This window comes from Lepus europaeus, chromosome 12 (assembly GCF_033115175.1).
Source record: "Lepus europaeus isolate LE1 chromosome 12, mLepTim1.pri, whole genome shotgun sequence".
In the NCBI taxonomy this organism is placed as follows: domain Eukaryota; kingdom Metazoa; phylum Chordata; class Mammalia; order Lagomorpha; family Leporidae; genus Lepus; species Lepus europaeus.
In genome coordinates, this window is record NC_084838.1 from 24,559,212 (window position 1) to 24,586,415 (window position 27,204).

General features: G+C 52.8%; 1 protein-coding gene across 1 annotated transcript in view; it reads left to right on the forward strand.

Annotated features, from left to right (window-relative positions):
* The window catches only part of PTPN3 (protein tyrosine phosphatase non-receptor type 3), a 106,184-nt gene that overhangs the window by 8,943 nt on the left and 70,037 nt on the right, over window positions 1-27,204 (forward strand). The window contains exons 2-5 of the mRNA XM_062207787.1: window positions 18,744-18,898; window positions 23,161-23,268; window positions 23,347-23,389; window positions 25,760-25,838. Of these exons, the coding sequence (XP_062063771.1) occupies window positions 18,761-18,898; window positions 23,161-23,268; window positions 23,347-23,389; window positions 25,760-25,838 (368 nt within the window). The 5' untranslated portion in view covers window positions 18,744-18,760. The remainder of the gene's footprint in view (window positions 1-18,743; window positions 18,899-23,160; window positions 23,269-23,346; window positions 23,390-25,759; window positions 25,839-27,204) is intronic.

The window sequence follows — 27,204 nt, forward strand, 5'->3', positions numbered from 1 at the left end:
TTTTTTTTTTTTTTTTTTGAGTGGTGGTAACATCTTTGTAGCATACCGTTTCCCCTGGAGGCTGTTTGTAGGCACGCCATTCACTGGTGCTGTATATTCATGCTGCTGTGCTGCCATGGCCACCACCCCTGCACAGAATGCCTGGCTAATGGTGACTTCCCATTCCTCCCACCCCCCGGCCCCGTGAGCCCCGCTGCACTTTCAGTGTCCCTGAACTTGACTGCTCTGGGTAGCTCCTGTGAACAGAGTGCCACAGTGGTTGTCTCTGCTAAGACTGGCTTCTTCCCCACAGCAGCATGGCTTCCAGGCGCATCCGTGCTGCAGCGGCCCTTTTCCTTAAAAACTAAATAATATGGAGGTACTTCCCAAAGTCCGTGAGAAATCAAATTGAAAGGTTTACGTCGGTGCCAACGTTTGGGGCAGTGCACCCAGGTTTGCCACAGCACGCCTTCCCCGTGACCCCGCGCCGCCTGTGTCTGTCCCGTGGTGTCTGTGTGGTGCAGCCGCCTGTGTCTGTCCCGTGTTATAGCCGCCTGTGTCTGTTCCGTGGTGTCTGTGTGCTGCGTTTTGCTCTTCTGCTCAGCAGCCGCCAGGGCCCGAGGCGGCTTCTCCCTCCAGGCTTCTGTGAACAATGCCCATGTCTTCCCAGGAGTGCGGGAGGACCCAGTTTCGCTGAAGGGGACTTGCAGCCTGAGGTGGCAGGTCTCAGCATCCATATAGCAGTCTCCACGCTGTGTGCCGCCTAAGGTTGCTGGGTCATCCCCCCCCCTCCCCGGCGTCTCGTGATGGCCGGGCCACTCACTTGCAGAGACCAGAGCCGGTTCTCAGATGTCAGCCCTTTTGGTCTCTGGGCAGGTGTCCATGGCCCTGCTGTCCGTTGGTTCTCTCTGTTCCCCTTATTCTCTGGTTGGGGCTCCCAAGCCTGGGTCTGCAGCCTGCTCACCTCTGGGGGCTTCTGCTCCCATGCACGTCACATCTGAAAGTCTCCCTGGTAGTGTCCCCAGCTCCCTCCCTCTGCACTGCCCAAGCAGAACTTACCAGCTAGCTGCTTCCTTTCCTTGAGTGACAGCCTTGCAGCCTCTAAGCCCCAAGGTCATCTTCATTGCCCACGTCTTGCCCTTGACTGGTACCTGTGGGAGTGTTTGGATATACACAGTGGCCTTGTCACAGCCCGGGAGCCCCGGGTCCAGAAGGAAAGCTGGGGGCCTGCACTGCTCCCCTCCCCCACTCCACCCCTCCCTGTGGGGGCCAAGCTGTCTGCCCACCTATCTGTAACACTTAGCAACGACATGGTGGTGCACAGTGAGTGTGGTGGTGCCTGTCTTGTCCATGTATTCGCTCACTCCACAGATACTGCCTGAGCTAGGCCACTGCTGGGGGCTAGGGAGATAGAGGTTTACAGATAAGACTCCCTGCTGAATCACAGATAAGAGTCCCTGCTGAATCGGAACTTACATTCCAGTGGGGGGATGGAGGGTGGCAATTGGGAAACCACAGGAACAAGTCCGTGGTGATCAACGCCAAGGAGAGAGATGCAGTAGAGCAAGAGGGCACAGGTAAAACTTGAGCAGACATGTGAAGGGAGGGAGGGAGCCAGGTGCCATCAAAGGGAAGGGAGTTCAGGCAGCAGGGACAGCAGGTGCACCCTCCCAGCATGGAACCAGCTGGGAGCTGCGGTGTAGCTGAGCTGAGTGAGGATGGGCATGTCAAGGGCCTGGGAGGTGGCCAGAGCTGGACCACACAAGGCCATCCGCCAGCAGAATGAGATCCAGGGCCCAGGATTCACGCTGCCCTGCCCCTTCTTTGGAGGCAGTGGACCCAGGGTATCACACCTGCTGCCGGAGGCACCTTGAACCACCTTGTGTGTTTCTGTTGCTAGTCTGTGGTGGCTGAGACCTGTGCGTGATCGGCAAAGTCCCCAGAGCCAGAGCCCTGGTTTTGGGAAATGGCTGCCTCTCGGTGCCCTTGGTCTTCCTCACCTGCATACTGCAGGATTTGAACCAGGAGACTGGTAAGGGTGAGCTGAGCTCTGCAGTGTTGGAACCCTCCTTCCCGACGTTAGTTAGGGGTGCTCATTGGACTTCGGGTCATTTTAGGGTAATAGCAGTGTGCAGATGCTGTTGTTGGTACATGTCACATTCTTACTATGTTTAGCCTATCAGATGTGCCACTCCTTTGTTAGAAAAGAGAATCTGCCAGCCGTGGGCAGTCTCGGAACAGTCATGGGAAGCAGGTAGAGGAGGGAGAACACCTTCAGTGGTTTATTTACCAACCTCCCTTCCATTTTCCACCCATTCACCCTATAGTTGTTACTGAGCACCTGCTGGGTGCCAGGCACTAGGCTGGCTGCCTATGCCACAGTGGTCTTTTTGTTATAGATCCTGACCTAGTCTTCTTGTGCAGTGGTGTTAGCTCTGAAGATCATGTGGGGAGGGACCCCGCTCTGAAAGAACAAAAGCCTCTACCTCACTATGTACAGAAATTAACTGGAAAGGATCAGTGACCTAATAAGAGCCGAAGACATAAAACTCTTAGGAAAGCACAGGGGTGAATCTTCATGACCTTGGGTTTGACAGTGGATTCTTGGATATGACACCAAAAGCAACAAAATAGGCAAATTGGACTTCATCAAAACTAAAACGTTTTTGTGTATCAAAGGGCATTATCAAGAAAATGAAAAGGCAAGGTAGAGTTGTGATAAAATTTTCTTATCATAGATCTGATAACAAGTTAATGATCAGAATTTAAAGAATTCTTAAAGCTCAGCCACCCAAATTAAGATAAAGCCAATTAGAAAACAGAGAACTGGAAGAGACCTTTCCCTGAAGACACACAGGCAGCAAGTGAGCACATGCGGAGAGGCCGGACATCGGTTAGGCACAGCCACAGCGGGAGACCACTCCATGCCTGCTGCTGTGGCTGTGATCAAGGCCAGGAACAGAGCAGGTGTTAGCGGGTTGTGGCAGGGGAGGACTCCTACACTGCTGATGGGAATGTAGAATGGGAACAGTTTGGTGGCTCCTTGGACAGCTGAGGGTGAACTACCAAATGCCCAGCCATCAGCTCCACTCCTCAGATAGACATCTGGGGCTACTGGAAAGGGGCTCACACAGAGACTTGTGTACCAGCGTTCATCACAGCACCACTCATAATAACCAAAAGATAAAAGCAACCGGGTATCCATTGAGAGAAGAATTGATAAGCAAATTGCAATATTACTCAGGCATTAAAAAGAATGAAGTTCTGATACCTGGGAAATTATTGGTGAACCTTGAAAGCATGCTATGTGAAATAAGCCAGACATAAAAGGACAAACAGTATGTGATTCCACTTACATGAAACACCTCGAGAAGGCAAATCTTTGGCAACAGAAAGTAGAGTGGAGATTGCCAGGGCTGGGGAGTTAACTGCTTCCTGGGTACAGAGTTTTCTGTTTGGGGTGCTGAAAAATTTCTGGAAATGGACCATGGGGATGGTTGCACAACATTAATGCCACTGAATTGCACACCTGTAAGTGGTTGAAGCGGCATTTTTGACGTCCTGTACATCTTACCGCTTGGTGGTAATTCAGGTGAGAGTGGAGTGTCATAAGAGCATGACTTTGCTTTTGGTCTCACCGTGCTGCCGGGTGACCTCAGGGTGACCTCACATGGAGCCTGGGGCCCTCACTGGAGGCAGGAGTCCCATAAGAGGACAGGTGTAGGGTGTCTCAGGGCTCATGGGGAATGCTCGGGTGCCTTCCCGTCCCCTGTAATTCCATCCTTTCTGCCTGGTAGAGAAGACAGACTGCAGTACCTTGTGGTGATGAGCAGTTACCTGCTCAGTTTCCTATTCAGCTGTCTGATCAGTTTCCTGCAAGTGATGGCCCAGCTCCTCATCGCTCACCTTCGTGGGGGGGGGGGGGGGGGGTCTCACCCATTTCCCTGCTGCCTGTACCTGTGCTGGCTCTCAGCCCTTCTCTTCTCTGGGTTGGTTTTGGAATCCGAGCTGTGTTCATTAGAAGTTATCCACTCAGCCACAGTCATGTGTATTCACTTAGTTAGAATGATATAAAACCATAACAACAACAAAAGCCGATGAAGCATTTGAAATACCTGGACAAACGCTGAGTCGCAATGATGAGAAAGAATAAAAATAAGCCACCCCCAAACAAATGTGACAACACTGTCAGTTTCTTTGACGCAACTAATGTCAGGGCTGCTGGTCTGCCCTGTTGCCTGCCCCTCCCCCTCCAGCGGTAGGAGCTGCCAGGTGGTAGAGCCACCTTCCCTTTGCCCAGCTATTGAGGTAGATTCTATGTGACCCCAGCGTCTCCCTTGCCAGTTGAACAAACCTCAAGATTTGAATGCTGGGGTCCGTCTGTATCTTCTTGGAGACCCAGACACCTGCCACGCCCAGGTACCCCTCCCCATTTTATCAGTTACCCCGTTCTATAACTGGATCCTTGGCATAGAGTTGACAGGTGCACCCCGAAGGTGAACAAGCAAGGGTCTGATGAGCTCCAGTTCCTTAAGAAGGCCAGCTTCTGAGTGCTTAACGAGTCCTGGCAGCTCTGAAGCTGTGCAGACAGGTGTAGTCAGAGGGGAGGTGCTGGTCACGGGGAAGGAGGGGCCAAGGCCAAAGCCAGGGCTGGCCTCAGCACGTGAGGTGGCCTACTCCAACTCTCCAGGGCAGTGATTAGCACAGGATGGTTTCCCTGTTGGGCTGGAAGGACCCGTAGCCATCACCACGCGTCAGCGCTCCAGCCCACGCCTTTTGCAAAAGTGAGAGGAAGTCATTTCCTGAGTGGCCTGTGTTCTAGAGGCGCGTTGCCCACGTTTTAACGCTTCTGGGATCCTCAAAGTCAAAGGGCACTTGGAATGTACTGTTGCTTGAGAAAAACAGTAGTTTCTGTTCCCCGACCTGCAGAGGCTGTGGGGAGTTGCAAGCCCTGTATGTGCTGTGATTTTTTTCCCTATACGTACAGTACCTGTGACAAAGTTTAATCTGTAAACTAGGCACAGTGCGAGATTAACAGTGGTAAACGGAGATGAATGCACACTGCGATAGGTTACTGAAAACTTAGGAATTGATTTCTGGAATTTTCCATTTCATGTTTCCAGACCACGGTTGACTGCAGGAAACTGAAACCACAGAGAGGGGGAGGGAAGACAGTAGCTTTTCTGCATCACCTGTTCAGTCGCTGTGCCGTCTGGGAGCGGAGGGAACATGGTCATGCATACCCAAGTCATGACTCAGCTTTCTGAGACTGCAGAATTAATTAGAGGGAAGGAAGATTTTTCTGGGCCATTTCCTTCATAAGAGGAAACTTAGCAACGCGTGAGCCTTGGGGAGTGTTTATGAAGATTATCTCGAAAGGTAAGAACCAGCCTTTACCCAGGTGATGACAGCCACAGTGGTGATTATGCGTGGGCCTCCCCCACGCCCTCCCCTGGTGAATCACCTGTCTGACCTGTCAGTTGTCCCCGGACTGAGCTGCAGGGCTTCATGTCCTTTGGAGGCTGACCCATGTGACGTGGGCTTGGTTCTCTGAGTCCCATTTACCGATCTGTGAAATGGATTTGTGAAATGCTGCCTGCCGGACCCAGTCAGAGCCAATGGAATCGGAAGTGATGGGTGTGAACCAACTTGAAAAACCCCGAAGACGTGTGGCGCCCGTGGAGGTTCCTCAGGAAGCCGCAGACACAGACAAGGGTGATCCCAGGGTGTTGACGCAGGCAGCAGGGAGGTGACACGGCAGCAAGTGCTGGGGCCAGGTCCTGTGCTGCACAGGGTCTGAAATTGCAGCGCCCTGGAATTATTTACAAATCAGGAACTGAGACTTAGAAAGCTTGTCCAGAGATGTGTCAGCTTGGGACTGGAACTTCCAGCCAGCTCTGCCACCCTGAGATCCCTGGCCACCCAGAGCCACTAGGCAAAGCAGCTCCAGGCCCAAGGTATCAGTTGCATCCTGAACTCAAGGAATGTGTTGTGTGTATCTCCATATTCCCAGCACGTGGAAGGCCTCAGTACAAACAAAAGGAGTAACCATAATGACAAGTTTCTTTTCTCTTTCTTAAGAGCCTAAACTATTTTTTTTTTAGTTCCAGTTATACCGCTTTGTGTAGTTATGGTATATTTTTATACCACATGTTTTCGTGTAAATATGCATTTCATAGAGTCATCCCCAAATCCTGTTGGCTCTCATCAGTAGGTCGGCACGCCTTGCGTAAGTCATGTTGAAAGTTCCTTCAATCTTCTGACCTCATTTTCTCAAGACTCAAAAAGCTGGGAGTCTGAATAGGCAGCATACAAATGCATTTGACCTTGGTTTCTGGAGGGACCTGCACCCAGCAGGGGTAGGCACCTGACAGAACCTGACAGGCAGGGGATCAGAAAATGGGAAGGAGCCTTAGCAGGCTCCGCGCTGAGGCCTGGGCTGATGGGAAGTGGAGTGTGGCGCCCCCGGCCGCCTGGCCAGCTAGTGACAGAGAAGGTGATACTCTGTGTGCGCACCCGGGGGCGGGCTGGGGGTGTGTTTCTGCAGTTCCTTGAGATAAAATTACATATGGCAAGGATATACTGGCAAGGAGGCTTGGGTTTCTCTGGCCCGCCTGCCCCAGCTTCAGGTTCCTGAGCAGGAGCAGGGGCTGGCCCGCTGGCCCGCCTGTGAGAGCCCAGCCTCGGCTGGGATGCGCTGCTGTGATTAGCACATCTCAGACCTTTCCGAGTGACTCAAGCTGTTTTCTTTCCCAAAGGCTTCTGCTGCTGCTTTTGGCTGTAAAGGGGTGGGGGCCAGAGCCCAGGACAGAAACAGCAGGGACTGACACCCAAATGGGTGTGTCCGCGCCCAGGGCAAATATTAGCACAGTGTTTTTGTGAAGTTTACGTAACTCATGTCCCCGTAGAGTAAATTTATCCCATCCTGTTTTCCAGTCTGCGTGGGGCCTGCACAAACTATTCAGAGAGAAAGTGGAAAGAGAAGGGTGCCCTGGCTTTGCACACAGCACGGCTGAGTATTCAAACATGCTGTTGATTTTTTGAGCTTTCCTTCTGATTTTCGGTCTGTTCAGACGCTTTTATCCCCTAGTTCATGGTTTGTTTTATGGTTAGTTCTTTTTCCCCCAAGAACAAGATATCCATTTAGAATTATTTCTCATGAGAAATTCACACAAAGATACCCAGTTCTGGACAATGCTCCATTGGGTAAGGCTTCAAGGAGCAGGAAAGTTGGCGCTGTTGAAACAGAAGTCACAATAGAGTCTCGCTCCTGGAAGCCTAGAGTTCCTCCATCTCACCTGGAGCAGCGTCCGTCCGTCCGTCCGTCCATCCATCCGTCCCCTGCAGCCGTCCCACGAAGGGTCTCCTCCAGCTGCCTTGTTTGCTTCCTTCTCGTGACGGGGAGCTCCCTCCCATGCAAGGCAATCCCTTCCATCGCTGCAGCATCTTGAGTGTTCAGAAGCTCCTCCTTCTGTGGCAAACTCTGTTTCATGTCTTACTGAGCCCTTGAAGCCCCTCCCCTCCAAAAAAAAAAAAAAAAAAATCAGCCCAATGCTGTTAACTGGGTACCAGTTAATCAGCACACATGCCAACTCCAGTGCTTCAAGCAACTGCAAAGCAGGGAAATCTCTCTTCTTTATAGGTGAGGGAACTTGGTCCCAGAGGGGGGGTAGGCGGTCTTTCTCAGCTAATAAGGGGATAAGCTGATGTCCAGGCCACCAGGGCCAATCCTAACTGGTGACAACCCCACCCACCCACCCACACACCCCTTATGCTGCTTCCTCTCCCTGCCAGAGACAGCCCCTGGGGTTTCTAATACCTGATCCTGCCCTTCTGACATTTCCCTGGTTGCAGACAGCCCTCAAATGCCCCTGCGGCTGGTGCTTTGCCCCTGGGCCATGCACATTAGGTCTGCCGTGTCTGCTTCCTTCAGCCAGTTCCCCTTGCTCAGGCTTTCCCATGAGCCTTGGTGAACTGGTCCCACCTCCTGCCCCTGTGCCTCCAGCACCCTGGGCCTGCAGCCCCCCGGAGCTTGGTGCTCCAGGCGCAACCCTCCTCTGCCCTGCCTTCTGGCCTGGCACAGTGCTGAGTGAATGACCGCTGAGTAAGTGGCCCAAAACTCCAGATCCTGACACTGTGGCCTGCCCAATGCCGGAGATGGGCTCCTAGCGGGGAGGCTGTTTCCCGCAGCGTGGCGCCCTTGAGACCCTTAGTAGAGGGGCATTTGACCCCCATTTCTACCAGGTGGTCATGTTGCTGGCTCATCCGTTTCTGGGTCGATCGAGGAGGTAGGTGATAGGGTTCATGGATCTGTGCTCAGTGACCGTGTGGGTGACATGAAGTCACAGTGTGCATTTCTCTGCAGCCTAGCCCACAGGGCTCACTAGAGGTACCCATGTGTATGCCAAGAGGCAGCCACATCCTGTGAAACGTGGCAGGGTGTGGGTTCCAATAGCACCAGGGCAGCAGCTGCTGAGACACTGTCTTTGAGAACAGGTGTTTAAAGTGCCCGCATCCCACACCAGAGGACCTGGGTTCCATGCCTGACTCCAGCGTCCTGCTAACGCAGACCCTGGGAGGCAGTGGTGGTGGCTCAAGTGCTGTCCCTGCCACCCACGTGAGGAGGCCTGGATTGAGGCCCCAGCTCCCATCCTTGGCCTGGCCACTGGGGGCATTTGGGGAGTAAGCCAAGAGATGGTTCACTTTCCCTCCCCCTCCCCCTCCTCCTTCCCCTCTCTCCCCCTCCCTTCCTCCATCCCTCCCTCTCTACCTCCCAAATTAAAAAAAAAAAAAAACCTTGTAAAAATCTCACTTAAAAAGGCCTCCTGAAGCCTGTGTAACTCAGGAGCAGGGTCACCTCTGGGGGGAAGGTTGAGAAAAGGACCAGAGTAAGGGGTTCCCGCCGGCTTCCCATGAGCTGTGCACCTGGGATCTCGGTGCTGCTTCTTCACTGACTGTACCCAGCCCAAGCTTCCCACTGGCCTGGAAGCAAAGCTCAAGTCCAGGTTCGCCAGTTTCTCCCGGGGGCAGGGCGCTCTGTATAGCCACAGGACTGCAGCTCCCAGGGCCGCGGATCTTGCCCTTCGAGGGGCTTCAAACAACTGCTTGGTATCCTCCCCATATCAAGTACACCTTTCTTTCTTTCTTTTTTTTTTTTTTTTGACAGGCAGAGTGGACAGTGAGAGAGAGAGACAGAGAGAAAGGTCTTCCTTTGCCATTGGTTCACCCTCCAATGGCCGCCGCTGCCTGTGCACTGCGGCCGGCGCACCGCGCTGATCCGAAGGCAGGAGCCAGGTGCTTCTCCTGGTCTCCCATGGGGTGCAGGGCCCAAGCACTTGAGCCATCCTCCACTGCACTCCCGGGCCATAGCAGAGAGCTGGACTGGAAGAGGGGCAACCAGGACAGAATCCGGCACCCCGACCGGGACTAGAACCCCTGTGTGCCGGCACCTTTCCTATTTTGTTCGTTTTGCACATGTCCTGTGTCGGGCCTATAAATAAACCCTGGCCCATAAAAAGAAAACACTCTGACATTCTGAAGCTGTAGGAGAACGAGGGCGCTCATGCCGGGGCCTGCAGATGGCTCCAGCAGGCAGGCACCCACTCCCTGAGCAGGTTGCAGGATCTATGGGACAAATGGCCTGGTCCCAAGATTACTTGTGGAGTATTACCATTGAGAATCCTCAGCCTGCCTGAGTAGTGAGCTGCATTGTTAAAGTGACCGTGTAAGCATTGTCTCCCACATGGTAGATAATAACGCGGAGCTCAGAGTTGAATACCCCCTTAAATGTGTTTTTTTTTTTTAATAAAATGAGAGATATGAAGTATTTTTATAATTGTGTTATTGCTAACTATGATCATTATACTCCTGAACAGTCTTGAAGATTTAAAAATTAATTTTTCAGTTTATAGGCACTGGATAAAAATGGGTTTATGGGCTTTAACATTGAGTTAGCAACAGAAAAATGGCTCTGCTGGTGAATAGATTTGCTTTTCTGATTAAGTACATGTTCAGTAGCAATTATGCTTACGTTTAAAACCTGACTTTTATGTTAATACATTTATTTTTGCATTGCTCCACGGTAATGTATGTACTTTGAAAAGTTTAAAAAGCCAAGAAAGTGGGGAAAAAATGGTAGAAGGTGGTATTGGTGAATTGGGGAGATGGAGTCACAAGGAAAAAGATTAAATTCCATATGCCAGGTATAGGTAAATTTTGCAATTAGCTGCAAATAATTTAAAATTAAGCAAGTGAAACAACGTACATGGAAATGTTTCCTAGGAGATACAAGCATGTCACAAATAGAAGCCAAAATCACTAAAATTTAACTTGTTCAGCTGCATTTCATTAAGAACATTTGCAGAGCTTAATACATCACACAAAATCCATGTGTTGTTTTTTTTTTTTCTTTTTGTTGTCGCTGCTTAGAGAAAATGTGCGTTGATTTGGGAAGGGTGTGCGTTGTGGAGGGACCATGGGCTTTGTAACGTGGGTGTCATGAGTTGTTGAGGACTGGAGTCCGTGGGTGCGTAGATGGGTTTGAGTGAGCAAGTGTAGTCATCTGCTCCCCTAGGACCGTGAGAGAGCCCCTCTGGGCGCACTTGATGGGCCTGCTGCTGGCTTCTCTATTTTTTTTTTTTTTTTTTTTGACAGGCAGAGTGGACAGTGAGAGAGAGAGACAGAGAGAAAGGTCTTCCTTTTGCCGTTGGTTCACCCTCCAATGGCCGCTGCGGTAGGCGCGCTGCAGCCGGCGCACCGCGCTGATCCGATGGCAGGAGCCAGGTGCTTATCCTGGTCTCCCATGGGGTGCAGGACCCAAGCACTTGGGCCATCCTCCACTGCACTCCCTGGCCACAGCAGAGAGCTGGCCTGGAAGAGGGGCAACCGGGACAAGATCGGTGCCCCGACCGGGACTAGAACCCGGTGTGCCGGCGCCACAAGGCGGAGGATTAGCCTACTGAGCCGCGGCGCCGGCCTCTATTTTGACAACAGTGCTGACAGCCACACTGGACAATCTGTGATTTCATCAACAATGTCCTGAGAAGCACTTCTCCCAGACCCCATATTGGGACAGCTGCTGAGCTATAGGAACGCTGCTTTCCTCTGGGAAGTAACTTGGCACCAACCTAAGACCCTGGCTGTGGACACAGATGGCTAAAGCCCAAAGACCTCTTGGCGGTGGTGCTCAGACCATCTGTATCATACCACCACAGGGTGAGGTGGGGATTGGCGCTGCTTTTCTTTTTCTTTTTTAAAAAGATTTATTTAGTTACTTGAAAGGCAGAGTTGTAGAGAGGCAGAGGCAGAGAGAGAGTGAGGTCTTCCATCCGCTGGTTTACTCCCCAGACTTCCAGAGCTGGGCCGATACAAAGCCAGGAGCTCATTCCAAGTCTCCTAAGCGTACACAGGGCCCAACCACTTGGACCATCCTCCACTGCTTTCCCAGGCCATAGCAGAGAACTGGATGGGAAGTGGAGCTGCTCGGACTCAAACCAGCACCCATATGGGATGCTAGCTGCAGGCAGTGGCTTTACCTGCTATGCCACAGCGCTAGCCTGGTTTGGATCCTGGATGAGGAGGAAGGAAAGGATGTCACTGGAACAGCTTGCAAAATTTTCATATGGACTGTAGATGAGCTAAGTGCTTTATCAATGTGACATTTCTCTTGGGTGATCATAGCACTGTGGTTATGAAATATCCTTGTTCTTGAAACAATACTTGCTAAAATGTTGAGCGGTGAAGGATCATGATGTCTTCTGTAGGTAGTGCAGGGAAAAGTATGGAGTGTGTGTGTGTGTGTGAGAGAGAGAGAGAGAGAGAGAGACGTGTGTGCGCGTGCGCAGGAGAGGGAGCCGGAATGTGGCCGTGTTTGACCGTTGAATCTGAATCAAGGGAGGGTATACAGGAGTTTCTATTTTTCTTGCAAGTTTTCCTTAGGTTCTAAAAATCTTTTTAAGTTTTGACCTGCAGTTTCCTAGTAAATCACGCAAAATGCACGCATCTGTTTTTCTTTTGTTGTTGCTTCTTAAAACGTGAGTTGACTCTGAGAAAGGGACCATGGGCTTTGAACCTTACGAATCATTAAGGATTACTCAACCCAGATCTCTCTGGTGCGGTTCAAGAATCTGCATTTTAACAAGCCAGCCAGACAGTTCCTAGGTGTACACGTGCACTGTAAGTCACTGGTGACTAGAAGTCTCACTGCAGTCACCAGCATGCCGCCTTAGGATTTGATCTCATCCTAATCAGCACTAATAAGCGGATAGGGCAGCTCCCACTCATGTTTGTGGCTTTTACTGTGGAAGTTAATACCCCACTTAGCACTGCTCAGGCCTGGCCTTTTAAGAGGCAGGCTCGGCAGGCACCGTGGCTCAATAGGCTAATTCTCCACCCGCGGCACCGGCACACCAGGTTCTAGTCTTGGTCAGGGCGCCGGATTCTGTCCTGGTTGCTCCTCTTCCAGGCCAGCTCTCTGCTGTGGCCCGGGAGTGCAGTGGAGGATGGCCCAAGTGCTTGGGCCCTGCACCCCATGGGAGACCAGGAGGAAGCACCTGGCTCCTGGCTTTGGATCAGCACGGTGCGCTGGCCGCAGCGGCCATTGGAGGGTGAAACAACGGCAAAGGAAGACCTTTCTCTCTCTGTCTCTCTCTCTCACTGTCCACTCTGCCTGTCAAAAAAAAAAAAAAAAAAAAAAAAGAGGCAGGCTCTAGAAACCATCCCTGTGTGAGGCACGGACAGCGGCTGCACAACCGTTCCTTCCTACCCATGTGCAGTGAAGTGAGCAAGGGGACCCCTTCCCCTCCCCAAACTTGGTCAGCACCCAACACAGCCTGATTTCCGTGTGAGTACCGGCACTATCTTAGCAGCTAAAGACATTGCTCTTCAGCACATGCAGTCTCGGTATTTGATGCGAAGCACATTGAGATTGATGAGTCTCCTGTGGCGGATGGGGCGGGTCCCTCTCCAGCAGGTCAGTCATCTGTCCCCACTCATTCATGGGGGACTGGGGGGGGGCGGTGTGTGGGAGGGAGGAAGAAAGTTTTCCTGAGCTCCTAGGGAAAAGGCGTTAGGGAAGGGGAATTGGGCTGCAGAGGCCTTGTGTGCTGTGGGGGCGATTTCTTAAATCAGCTGAACTGTGAGTAATGAACGTGAAAAGCTCAACGGAGCTGCGGGTTTGGCTGCAGGTAGCAGCCGGAGCGGGAGGTGAAGTGTCTTCCCCTGGCTGCCACTAGGTGGCGGTGTTGGCCTAGATCCGCCTGGGTGGGATTGCTTGCTGATTCCTGGAACCAGCCTCTGCCAGGTGAGGTATTAAATGAATCAGGGCTGCTTTCTCCTCCCCTCCCCTTCTCCCCCCTCCCCCCCTTTCTCCTCCTCCTGTTTTAAACTGAAACTTACTTTCTTGAGTTCGAAATGTCAGTTCCTTATATTTTTTTAAAAAAACAAGCGTATGAAATAATTGGCACTTCCTTTTCAATCACAGTGAGTTGGATTTGCTTCCCCCTGGGCACATGCTGCTGGGCCTGGGTTCTGTCTGTGGTCACGGCCGTGTGAAAGAATCAGGCTGTCCCAACCAGCACGTAGACAGATCCTTGGGAAATACAGCAGCGACCTCACTTTTCCCTGACCTGGGCCATGGCAGAAGCAAGTGCTGTCACTCACCCCTGACCACGTGGGCACGGTCCTGTTCTGCCACCACCGGGTTGGAGAGCAACTCAAAGCTATGCCACATATCTGACAGCAGCTGTCTTTTGACGCTGGCAGGCAGCTGTCTATCAAAATAAATACAGTTTTAAGAAGTGGAACACTGACACATCTGTAAGATATTTGAAACCAGGATTGCCCTTCAAAATCCGGACGCTGACGGCAATCGAAGCTATCATTAGTGAAGTCCCTGGACCCCATCCCACATTGTGCTGGGCGCCTGACGTGCTGACAGCGTTTATGGGCTCCTGCTGAGTGCAGAGTGTGATGCTGCTCTTGCTCGACTTCATCCTTCCAAGTGTAATCTGGGGTTTCAGAGAAGCCGTATTCTCAGTAGGGGCTCCATTGAACCTGCTAAGGCTGCAACTGTCGGGTTTTTGAAGTGATGCAGAGAATAGGCTCGGCTCCAATGCCGTGAAAGGCATTGGCTATGGCCAGGATCCTTGTGGCTGCAAGGGCCAGCCTGTTGCCACTGGGGCCGAGAGGCTCAAAGAGGAAGCCATAGAAACCCTGAGCTCCCTGCCGGCCGCCGTGGCACAGGAAGCAGAGCAGTCAGCATCCAGGTGAGCATTTCAGTTCCGGCTTGGAGGCAGTGTGGGAACACAGCCTGGCTCGGTGATGTGGTTGCGCACGTTGAGGCTGGCCCTTGGAGCAGAGGTTGAAGCACGCTCCGTGCACGTTGCTGCCAAGCCCTGTGTGTAACAGTCCCAGGTGGCTGTGCAGAGGGAAACGCTGGTTGCCTGTCTCCTGGGCTACTGAGCAGGCTGGGGGCTTCATTAGCCAGGGTTAATTCCATAAATCCATACTCCCCACCCCAGGGCCCAGGCCCACAATGGCCATGAGCCGCAGCCCCGCTGAAGAACAGTTTAGACGTCTGTACCTGCACTTGGAATGTCCGCCCATGTGACCATCCTACTGCGGCACCTGTTGTAAATCTTGCTTGGTTTTCTTTTCTGGCCAGTATCTGCGTGTGGTTGTCTGGGTTTGGGCTACTCTGCAGGATGCCCACCTGCCTCCCACAAGACCCCCCTGCAGGGAGTAGCTCAGATTCCATAGCGCCTGGTGCCAAGTCCGGCCACTGAAGAGTCCACCCTTGCAGCCCCTGACTACTTGGCCTGCCTCTGAGGGCTTCCCAAAGGCAGTACCCTCATGGGCCACACCCCAGGACACCATCTCACCACCAGGCCAGGACAGGCAGGGCTTTCTGCACCTGCCCAGGTGCTCTGGGGTGCTCCGCCCACCACAGCCTCACTTGGAATGTGTCTTTTCTATTGTATCTTTCTTTTTTTAAATATTTATTTATTTATTCAAAAGGCAGAGTTACGGAGAGGCAGAGAGAAAAAAGAGAGAGAGTCTTCCATCCATTGGTTCACTCTCCAAATGGCCACAACGGCTGGAGCTGCGCTGATCCGAAGCCAGGAGCCTGGAGCTTCTTCCAGGTCTCCCATGTGGGTACAGGGGCCCAAGGACTTGGGCCATCTTCTGCTATCCCAGGCCATAGCAGAGAGCTGGATCGGAAGTGGAGCAGCCAGGACTGGAACCGGTGCCCATATGGGATGCCAGCACTGCAAGCGGCGCCTTTACCCACTATGCCACAGTGCCAACCCCTTTATTGTATCTTTAAAAGTAAAAAAGTTAACTTACCCGAGAGTCCCCAACAAGAACAAAACAATAAAATCAGCATTTTGACCTCACTGTGGTGGGAGCATATGGAACACATTTGTTGTCCTGTGATAACTTGTGATATTACTCAGAAAACGCCGCCCTGCTCCCACTGACATTTCCCTTGGAAAGGGCAGGGCGGAGGCGGGGGCGGCGGGGCTGTCTCAGAGGCTGTGTTTGCTCGCGCTGCGCTGCGGGTCCCAGGACTTTGTGTGCCCTGTCTGTGGAAGAATGCAGGTGGAGCTGGAGCTCCTTCCATGTGATAAAGACGGGGCAGCCGCTCTCTTCCTGGGGGTGCTTTCCTCCAGGAAGGCCTGCGTCTCTGTCTCGGTGTGGGCTCCTCCTGCAGTTTGCCTGAGGCTTGATCCTCCCGCTTCCCATCGGCTTTGTCCTCTTCCCTTCCAGAGCTGACTCACTACCCCTTGATCCGATTCCCAGGTCTGTACCTCTGGACCTGCCCTGACGTTTGGTGCTGCTTTTCCAGACCTGCTGCAGGGTCGGGGAGGGGACCCCTTACCCTTGGGCATCACCTGTGAGAGGAGAGATGCATGCTGGGGCCCCACCTACACCTACTGGAATCAGAGTCTGCATGTTAAATAAATAAATTTATTTCAACTGCAGAACAGCAGAGAGAAAAAGAGAGATCTTCCATTCACTGATTCACTCCCCCTAACTGTCCACAGTAGGCAGGACTGGGCCAGGCCAAAGGCAGGAGCCCAAAAACTCCATCTGGGTCTTACACAAGGGCAGCAGGGACTCCGGACCTGAGCCATCATCTGCTGCCTCCCAGGATGCGTTAGCAGGGAGCTGGGTTGGAAGCGGAAGAGCAGGCACTCCAAGCTGCAGCTTAACGCACTGTGCCACAACGCCCACCCTAGAGTCCTCTCTTTAGTTAGATCCCCAAGTGCTCTGTGTGTGCAGGGCAGCGGGAGAGGCCCTGGGCCCGGATGTCTGCACTCTGCATTTGGGTTAGAAGGCACTCTCCTCCTGCCCTCCCCTGCCTGCTGCCACCACCCCCGGTCTGTCTGCCCCTCAGGTTCATGCAGACATTTGCTGACTGCCTGCCAGAGCTAGGCAGAGGCTACAGCAGGCAAAACCAGATGTGATTGCTGCCCGGTGGAGCTTGTGTCTGGGGGAGGAGCAGATGCTACCTGTGCATCATCTGTCCTGAGGGTGAAGTTACGATGGCCCTGGAGGGGAGAGCCCCTGTCACTGGGTCTGGCTGAGGAGGGGAACCCGGGAGGGCTTCTCCGAGGAATTGATGCTGTGTTGAGCACCAAGGGTGAGCAGGAGTTCATCGGAGGAAGCAGAAAGAACATTGCAAACCGAGGGAGTAGCTTGTGCAAGGGCCTGGCTCATCCAAGAATTACTGCAGGGAGCACTGATGGTCTCAAAACCCTTATCTTTTTTTAAAGATTTTATTTATTTATTTGAGTGGTGGAGTTACAAAGAGAGGGAGAGACATAGAGAAAGGTCTTCCATCCGCTGGTTCACGCCCCAAATGGCTGGGGCATCCGGAGCTGGGCCAATTCAGAGCCAGGAGCCAGGAGCTTCTTCTGGGTCTCCCACGGGGGTGCAGGGGCCGAAGCATTTGGACCATCTTCTGCTATCCCAGACAATAGCAGAGAGCTGGATCAGAAGAGGAACAGCTGGTACTCGAACCAGCGCTCATATGGGATGCTGACACCACAGGTGGAGGCTTAGCCCACTACATCACAGCACTGGCCCCAAGACCCTTATCTTTTACTCGCTCTTCAGCCAAACCCAGTGAGGCTGAAGCCTGCATTCCCTAAACTGGATTTAACTGGAAGTGGTGCGTTTCACATTCTGGGAAGAGGCCCAACCCCTTGGGCCTCACTTCCAGCTGCATAGACCAACCCCCACCGCAATCCTGTCCTTATTTGTGTACTGCTTCAGTTTCTTAATCTACCACCACCACCACAGAACTCACTAGTAAAACCAGTTCCTAGTGCTCCCTGATTTGAAGGTCGGATTTTACACTGCCCTGTTTTCTTCTTGGTAAATACACTCGTCTTTGGGGTTTTTTGTTTGTTCGTTTGTTTTTTCTTTAAAGGAATCTTGTTATTAAAGAGTGTACAACTCATAAGTATAGAGCCTGCTGGATTTTCACAGTGAGGACACCTGTGGCATGAGCACCCACATCCAGAAATAGAGCATGGGAAGGCCCGTGTGCCATGTCCTGCTCACTGCACCCAGGCTTAACCACTGCCCTGGCTTCTATCAGCCTCCCTGAGTCTGGTCCATTTCTTAGCTTTCTGTAGTGGAATCATTTTTATAAGCCCAAGTTTATATAAAACAGGTCATCTCTGTGGCTGGCTCCTTTTGCAGAAGGTACTGTGAATGGGGTTCGTTCGTGTTTGTTGCAGGTGACGATAGCTGGCTTGCTGCATGTGCTGGGTAGTAGGTCATGGTGAGGCCCCACCATGCTCTGTCCCTGCTACCATGGATGGGCATTGAGGCCTTCAGTGTGGGTCTGTTTGGAAGGTTCTAGTACACGTCTTCTTGTGAGTGACTGCACATTGTCCTGGGAACGTGGCTGTCGGGCCGCAAAATGTGCGTATGTTCAGCTGGGGCAGGTCCTGCGCCGCGGTTTTCCAGAGAGCTGCCCTGATTCATGTTACTCCGCATTGCCCAGGTTTTGTGACCCCAAATTGTAGCCTTCGGGGTGGGTCAGTGCTCCTGGGACTCTGTGGTTTTCATTCCCATTTCTCTGACAAGTAGCGTGGTTAGGGATCTGTGATTTTTCCTTCCTGTTCTCTACCTGATTGTCCTTTCTCTTATGAGTTGGGGAGCACTATATATATATATATATATATGTGTATATATATATATATATATATATATATATCCTCTTTGGGTGTGTGTGTGTGCAAATACCTTCTCCCACTCTGTGGGCTGCCTTCTTGCTCTTCTAAATGGTGTCTTTGAATGAGTAGAAGTTGTGCATTTGAATGTAGTCCTGTTTATCCATAAGTCTTTTCATGTTTTCAATCACATTTCTGTCATGTTTGGTCCTGTAAAACCTGAGGACCAGAATACGTAAATACCCAAAATAGCTAAGCATAAATAGAAATTCAGAAGCTGGGAAATACACCTTAGGAGATGCAGACTGAAGAGACAGGACACACACATAGACAAGCCATGGAGCTGTGTGAACAGGTTGTGGCTGAGCGAGACATCCTGCTCAGATGAGCTCCTTAGAAGGCAGATCTCAACGGGGCTGCCCCGTTTGCAGGCCCTCACCACCCATGAGTGCTTCATTCAGGATCATAAGGCTCCCAGGCCATGGGTGCGACGGGGCTGGGTTGTCCGCGAGGCACAAGGCGGGCCGCGTCAGCCAGGCACCCCACAGCGCTCAGGCCCTCTCTCTCGCCCTGCAGGTTACTCAGCGATAGTGATGACCTCCCGGTTACGCGCGCTGGGTGGAAGAATTAACAACATCCGCACCGTAGAGCTGCCCAAGGAGAAGACCCGATCAGAGATCATCTGCAGCATCCGCTTCTTAGATGGCTTGGTACAGACCTTCAAAGTCAACGTAAGTGCTCCACGTCACGGGCTTGGTGTTTGTTTTGCCGAATTAATGCTCCCAAGGATTAGGTCTCATCACTTGACCTAGCGAATGAAGGAAAGAGTGTTTTCAAAATGGAAGCTTGGTGCTCATGCCATGTACATGTGGCAGACGGTCAGCCTCATGCATGGCGTCCAGTCTTCCTGTGCAGCCATGCGGTACTTGGGCATTAGCAGTCCCTGCCGCCTACACCACCCCGGGTACCACGCAGGCTCATGACCTTGGCCTGCCTCTCCCATCCTCTGGTCCATCCTCAAGGGATGAAGCCCAACCCTGAACCTGCTGCCAGCACGGCTCCGCCTGGGCAGTCTGGTGTGCAAGGGAAGGTGGCAGACAAGAAAGTGAGGGCAGGGCAAAGAAAACAATGGAGAAGAAGCCACGAGAGTTTACAGGGTAACACAGCCTAATGCTGCCAGCCTGCCCCCACCCCCGCCGACCCCAGGCCACCGAAGGTGGCTGCAGACATGGGAAGGCAGCAGTGTGAAGCCTGAGACAGTGGCTGCTGTCTCTCCTCCCAGACCAGGGACAGCGCAGCTGTATGCTACCCGGGCCCCGGGCGTCTCCCCGCCAGCAGACAAGGCTCAAGGGCACAACTGGGGACGTGAGGTTTGGGTCCTGAGCAGTAGCGACAGATGTTTCTCAGCCTTCCAGCCTGCATCCGCAGTCACCCAGGGCTCCACTGTTCCTTGGGTCAGGGCCTTGTGCTGTGTGGGCTGGAAACGGTACCGTGCCAAGAAGGGAAACCTGCAGCAAGGACCCGGGACCGTCTGGGGAGGAGTCCCAGAGTACCTGGGCTGGGACTGCTGCCGTGACCTGCTCCTGAGAAAGCCATTCGGAGAAAAACACCTGCTAGGCTAGACTCTGCAGAGCCACATTCTCTGCCTGTGCTGTCCAGGGCGGCAGCCCCTGGCCACGTGTGGACATCGAACACCTGAGATGTGGCTGGTAGACTTACGGAACTGAATTTTGAATTTTGCCCGAGTTCATTACAAGTGCGAGGCTTCTGTAGCTCATGGCTCCTACTCTGGACAGAGAACACTTCTCCAGGCGCATCAGAGCCTCCCAGAAGGTGTGTGAGGACTCTGACTCCACGTGCCACCTGGGTGTTTTGAAACATGCTCTCCATGGCTGAGGCCCGAGAATTTGCATTGTAACTGCTTCCCCAGGTGGTCTCAAAGTGGTTGGAGAGCCACTGATTGGGGTCACTTGTCAGGGTCATATATCAACCCCTCCAAAAGCAACTGCTTTGGTTCTGCAGAATCTCACATCTGGTTTCCTTTATAACATAGTCTTCCATAGATTGCTGTGGTTGAACAAGGCCTACGGAGGTCGCAGATGCCATAAACTCTCAGCTTAGTGTATACCTGACTCCCCTGTAAAAACTTGCGTCTGGCTGTGTCAGAGCTGGGCCTCCACCTTTTATCTCCTTCCAACAAGAACACAGATATTCGCTAGTGTGAGTCTAACTCATTTATACGTTCGACAGGTGCTTACTGAGCACCCACTGTGTGCCAGGTTTGGTTCTAGGTACAGGAATATAGTCGTGAACACAACTGAGCCAAAACTGAGCCAAATCCCCATCCTAGGGAGAGAGTTGGACAGGGCACCGTTTTATAGATGTGAGCAGGGAGGCTCCACTGATCAGTGAAAGAACTGCATGGTTATCTGGAGGAAGCACATTCCATGGAGAAGGAGCAGCAATACAAAGGCCCTGAGGCAAGAGCCTTCGTGGTGTGGTTGCAGAACAGTATGGAAGTCAGCATGCCCAGAGTGGAGCAAGCAAAGGAGAGGAGCAGGAGAGAGGATCAGAGCTCGAACAGGTGCATTAGGGTGGAGCGGGCCCTAGGAGATCATTCTGAGGACACTGGCTTTTATTCCATATGCAGTGGGAAGCACTGATAGGTTTAGACAGAGACCTGGCGTATCTGACCCCAGTGTCCCTCTGGTTGCTGTTGATAGGAAGATGGAGTGGGGGGACAGGGCTGAGAGACTAACAGTCCTGGGGGAGAGGGGATAATTGGACAGGACAGGCGTGCAGAGGGGCTTAGAGGAAGCCAAGTCTGGAAGTACTTTGAGGGTGAAGCCAGGAGGATCTGTTGGTAGCTGGCACGGTGGAGGCGCGGTGTACTGAGGCAGAGATAGCCAGTGCTGTTGTGGACCCTGGGGGTTGGAGAGCCAGCACTTCAGCTGTGCTCACATGCAGAGGTGGAGTGAGGTACCCAGGTCAGGAGCTCAGGGGCTGTGCGTGCCACCAGGATGGGGCTGGTGTTCCAAGCCTGGAAACTGGAGATCACCCGAGAGGGGCATCGAAGGAAGGCTGGGGCGAGGTATGCATGTTCAAGGTGGGGGGGATGAGGGGCAGGGGGTGCCAGAGCCTGAGAAACTCAGGTATAAAGAGGTGTCAGAAACAGTGGTGGCCGGGGCACAAGCACTTGGGCCATCTTCACGGCCTTCCCAGGCACATAAGCAAGGAGCTAGATCAGAAGCGGAGCAACCAGGACCTGAACCTGCACACCAGTATGGAATGCCGGCATCACAGGTAGCAGCTTCACCTACTGCACCACAATGCCAGCCCTGCGAATGTGTGTTTCATTTTGGTTCCTTTTGAGAAGGGAGTGAACTAGGGAGAATAGATGCCTGAACATTTGGGTTACCCACTCTAGAGAAGGAAGGTGGAGCATGGCGGGAGCACACGGGCTTTGGCATCAGACAGATGTGAGTCAGCTGAGCAGACCTCATCTGATGGGAGGCCCAGAGCCTCCCCCTGACTGTCTGCTCATCACAGATGGCTCCCTCTGTGACTTTGCATTGTTGTCACAGAGGTTGGAGATCATACGTGAAAAGCGCTTCTGGCTTCTTGTAGCTGGTCACAGAGCTATGTTGCTCTTACAGATTAAATGTGATATAAAGTCATACATAAATAATAACTCCAACAAGGGAACACCAGCTCCTGGGCGCATCGAGAAAGTGTCCTAACTGGGTGGGATCGTGTCTTGTAAGTTGGAGTATGTAGCCCAGGTCAGTCATCCCTGCCACATCCTTGGTGGTTGTCTTGTGATGGAAGGTGCCTTGGGTAGAAGAAGCAGCAGGTGCAGGGGCCCTGGGCTGGGAAGCAAGATGTTCAGGAAATGGGCAGGCACATCTCGGGCTCCCCCACTAAAGAGCAAGTCTGGCGAGGCTGCCCCAAAGAAGGCAATGCAGGCGGGGCTCCACGGTTGGCGAGTTCTCCCAGCCCAGGTCGCTGTGACCTAGTTTGAAGTAAGTTGTCCATTCTCGGACTCTCACAAAGAGGGGCGCCCTTTGCCTGTTCCAGCGCCATCTATTCCTGACTCATATTGTCCTTCAGTTCAAGGCTTGGTTCAAAGGATTCCTGAGAAGTCTGCCCACAGAAATAGAATTTGTAGTTTCTCAAATGCTCCCCGCTGTGTGCCCCACTGGGCCTTTATTGGAGCTGGGCCGTCTGCTCCAGATGCCTGCCCTTGGTGCCAGGAAAGGACGGACAGCGTGGGCCGGCTCCTGCCTGGCCCCAGGTGTTGTCCCTGGAGGCGTGCACTGTGCTTCGCTCACTTCACAGCACTTGACACCATGCTGCAGCTGCCGGTCCACGGCTCAGGCAAGACAGGGGGCGCGTGACAGCTGTGTCCCCGTGTCCACACCATGCCTGCCCCTAGTCCTGCACTGGAGCGAAGTGTGCTGAATGTCCTCACGGCTTCTCACTTCAGATCCCAGGAGATGGTGAGGCAGATAATCCACGGGGTGGCACGGGCCAGCTCACCACCCGCCCCGGGCGGGGGGGTTTGAATGGCGTTTGCGTATTTTTAGCTGGCCTCCTTTCTTCAGAGTGTCCCTTCCCTGCACGCTCTTCCTCTGTCCCTCCAGGGGTGGGAGCCTCAAACGAGTCTGAAGGCGCCAACAGACACCGCCCCAGGCTTAGCATTTCACTGTGGACAATCCGCAGCGGGTCACGGAGAGATGACCGTGGCTGTGAAACAGGTGTTTGCCAGTGTAGACAGAACTTGAGATGTCTCAGCTAAGAGAGGGGAAGACAGCTTCAAAAAGGCGACCAGTGAAATGCATATGGCCTTAAACTGTACACACGTTGTTTTCCTTAGCCCCACCTTCCGTGCGTGTGCTGTGACTTCTCGGGAAGCGTGCGTGTGTCACATCCCTCTGAATGCATAGTTAAGATTGTTCATTTTTCCCACTCCAGTTTTTATTTTCTCTCCTAGAAACAAGACACAGGTCAGGTCCTTCTGGACATGGCCTACAACCACCTGGGCGTGACCGAGAAGGAATACTTCGGGCTGCAACATGGCGACGACTCAGCAGACTCTCTTGTAAGTGGCAGTCCCTCCCACCCGGGCTGGCCTCCCGCACGGGCTGCTCGTAATCCCTTGTCTCTTCTCACCCGACAGAGATGGCTGGAATCAAGCAAACCCCTCCGGAAGCAGCTGAAAGGTTGGTGTGGCCATTGCACGTCCATTGAACCTCAGGGGCTAGTGAGTCATGGCCTGTTTCTCTCCGCCGGTCCTCGAGGTGCCTGTAGTGCCAGGGTTCCAGAGGGAGGGGTCCCTGCCTGGCTTCTGAAGTTAGTGGAGACACATCCAGCTCAGCCCCCTGGGGTCCTCCCCTGGATGGGCAGGAGAGGGGAAGGTGAGAGCGGGAAGCCCAGAGCCAGAGACCCTATGTGCCACAGTGGGAACCAGAGACATCACACCTCAGGGCCTCCCGCCAGCTCACACACCTCCCCTGGACAGTGAACCCGAGCTAGGCGATTGCACCCCTCAGAGGCAGCTCATCTGTTGGCCCGCCCTCTGGCCAGCCTCTTCCCACCGGCACTGTCATTGTTCCCCTTGGAGCTCCCGAGGCCCCAGGCAAGCCTAGCTGATCTGCAGGCCACCTCTGTGGCTTCCCTGTCTGTTTCCGTCGCCTTCTTTAGGGCAGTGTCACAAGACTTGATCCGTGTGGGAACCAGAGACGTGGAATGTGTTTCCCATCCGCGTCCCTGTGTCCAAACCTTGCTGCTCTCCAAGGCCGATCAGGCCCCCCATCTCCTCTCCCACCAGAGGCTGAGACTTCCCTCTGTGCTCCCTCCCTCTTAGCGTTGGCTGCTTCCCGGTTCTGAACCCTCTCGCCCTCGCCTCCCGTCCATCTCCCTGAGTTCTCAGGACTGCAAGGTTCTTGAGGTTAGGACCCTGTCCCTTTCCTCTTGGCATCCCCTCCAGGTACCCCCACCCACAGGAGGTGGCCAGTGAGTGGGGAGAGGGCTGACAGGCAGGTGGATTTGTACACCCAGGTGTGCAAACACCCTGGTGCTACACCATCACCACCACCATGCAAACACACATACCTGCCCTGGTGCCCAGGTGGGAGGGAGTAGACATAAATGGTCACAGCTCTGGTACCACTGCTGTCCACACTTGAAGCCAGGTCCTTAGAGTTCTTACCTCCCAGCAATTGAGTCCTTAGTGATAGGACATGCTCACAGGAGCTGCAGAGCCACTTGGAGATAAATACCTATCCTGGAAGTGAGTGCCCACAGTGCCTGGCTGGGGGTTGGCAGTCCCCTCCTCACTAACTCACTCATTCAGCAGAGATGTCCTGAGCTCAGCTGGGGTCAGGACCCTGGACTGCGCCCTGAGTGTCCGTTCCAGGTCAGATTTGCACCCTACCCTCAGGGAGCTCCCAACCACTTGTGGAGACAGAGGAGAGGGAGAGAGAACTCTGTTGATCCTTAGCACACAATAGGACACCCTGGGGGCCAGTATGGAGAGGGGCAAGACAGAGCAGCCCAGACCTGACCACTGTAGAAGAGCAGGCAAGTGAAGGGGCATCCCAAGACTAAGCAAGGACTTGGCTCACCTGAGTGCAGGTGCACAGCCTGCACCCACAGCGTGAGAGCGCCCCCCACTGGAGAGCAGGCACTCATGCAGATGTATGCTCAGGTGCACACATACACTGCCAGCTTTTCTGAACACTCACCAGAGATGCAGATGGAAGGTGCTAAAGAGATGGAGACAGAGCCCTGGGTGAAGGGGACAGAGGAGATGAGTGCAGGGATGGGGCACCTGGAAAAGGACATGCATTTTCAAAGATTGAGATGGTGCTGAGTGCACAGGTAAGACTGGGGGGGGGGGGGTGAAATTGACATGAAGAGCTCTGGGTCTTGGTGACATCATCTGATGGTTTCCTGTTGCCATGTCACAAGAAATGGATTCAAATTGACTCTGGTTGCTGGTGCCTAAAGAGCCACATTTGGATTGTTCATTGTGTGATTTTCATAGACCAGGAATCACTGAATATGTTCTGCATTAAAAAGCACGAGATGTTCCTGAAATGTGGCGTGGCAGAATCAGACACCCCAGGGCTGTACTTCTGGTTCAGCTGCTGGCTGTCAGGTCACTTGCGCATCTAAGCCTATTGGCTCCTCTCTGAGATGGGGCTGTGGGTAGTAGCCTGGCACGAAAGGGTCTGAAAAGTGGTAATTGTCATCAAAATGTTAGCCATTTTTTCTTTGTGGGTTTTGTGTGCTACACTTTATAAACTCCTCGGCCCAGGTAATGGGGTGCGTTGTTTGAATGCAGCCCAAGTTAAACACATAACAGGAAGTAGACATACCTCAGCCTACACCAGTGTTGTGTAAATAATTTACTTTTTTGTAGCCTTGGAGATTTTCGAAACAGTCTGTTAACTCACGCATTCCTTATTTGAAACGAGCCCTATTTTACGATGGAAAAAAGCCATGGCAAAATGAAAAATGCATCACTTATAAAAGAACAACGACGTACTTAAAGAGAATTGTAATTTTGTGTTTGAAAACTTTTGTAGGAGGTTTCCCCTGTACCCTGTATTTTCGAGTCAGATTTTTTATACCTGATCCCAACACCTTGCAGCAAGAGCAAACCAGGTAAGAGCCTTTTTTTTTAAAAGAAATTTTCTATGTAGTATATAAAAATTAGTAACTGCCAAAAACATACTCTTCATTTTGTGGCTGTGGCAGGGTAACTCCATGTGGGTGGAGCCGCACCGGCATGCCTGATCCAAGGGCTCGGGCTCGCTGATTGACATTTTAATCAGCTAATTGGTGTCCAGTCTCAGGCTTGCTTCCCTGGGCTCCTGATTTGGTGCAGTTCCCTGCTCCTCCTCCCCACCCCACCTCCTTGCACCTGCGCGGCCTCTGCTGGCTGCATGGTTGGAGCTGAGAGGGTGCACGTGTGACCCAGTTCCCTGCAGGTCAGACATCACAGTGTCTCCACAGGGATGGATGCGGGGCTCTGGGCCATGCCCAGAAGGCTCTGTCCTGAGCACTTCTTAGCTCCCTTCTCAGGAGCTGGGGAGGAGGACAGGCTGGTGAATCAGCAGATAGGAGAGATTTGGGAACCAGATAAGGGAAGGAGGCTGTGATAGGAACTGTTTATCCCTCAGGCCCTGCAGTGGGGCCTGGCCTGGGCTTGGTACTGCAGGTGGGTTTGCTGTGTGGGGATTAGCTCCTCTGTCTAGGGAAGTTGTTGCTGTTGAAACTTGGACCCTGCAGACTCAACTTCCCCTCCCCTAGGGTGATGCTAAGCCCTTTTATTATGGATCCATTTGTTTTTTCAAAGCTCTGGAGGCAGGCAAAGGATGGTTAGGACTTTTGACTCCTGCTGTGTGCTGTTTGTCCCCACAGGACCTTCACCCAGGAGGTGCCTTAGCTGGACTCCTAGAGTGCTCTCCTGTCTAGTATTGTTTTTTTTTTTTTTTAATGGTAATCACATGATCCCGTTTTTAACTTTTAGTGTGTTTAGAGGCCAAATATTAGTCTGCTGCTGTTTTGCATTCTTCCTGCGCCTCTTCCCTCTGCAGCACCAGACCTGGTGATTTGACTGTGTTTACCACGAAGTTAAATTTTAACCCAGTGCGACTTGTGACTCGCTGGGGAGCCATGCGGAAGTGCAGGCCCGGCCTGGACCTTCTCCCTCAATAGTTACTCTGGGAGGCTGGGAGGCTGGGAGGCTGGGGCCCCTGGGGAGCTGCTGAACTTGTCAGGTCATTTCGGGACTGGTAGGCACAGTATTTGAAGTGACCCTGTGCAGTGACAGTCCAACAGGACATGGGGACTTAAGAATGTGTGCACCTCTGTGTGTGGGTATATGTTTTACATATATTGTGTGTGTGATTACATATGTATACATGTGTACACATTTGAATGACAGACTGAAATAGAGAGAGAGAGACAGATCTTCCATCAGCTGGCTCACTCCCCAGACGGCCACAATGGCTGGGCGTGGTTCAGG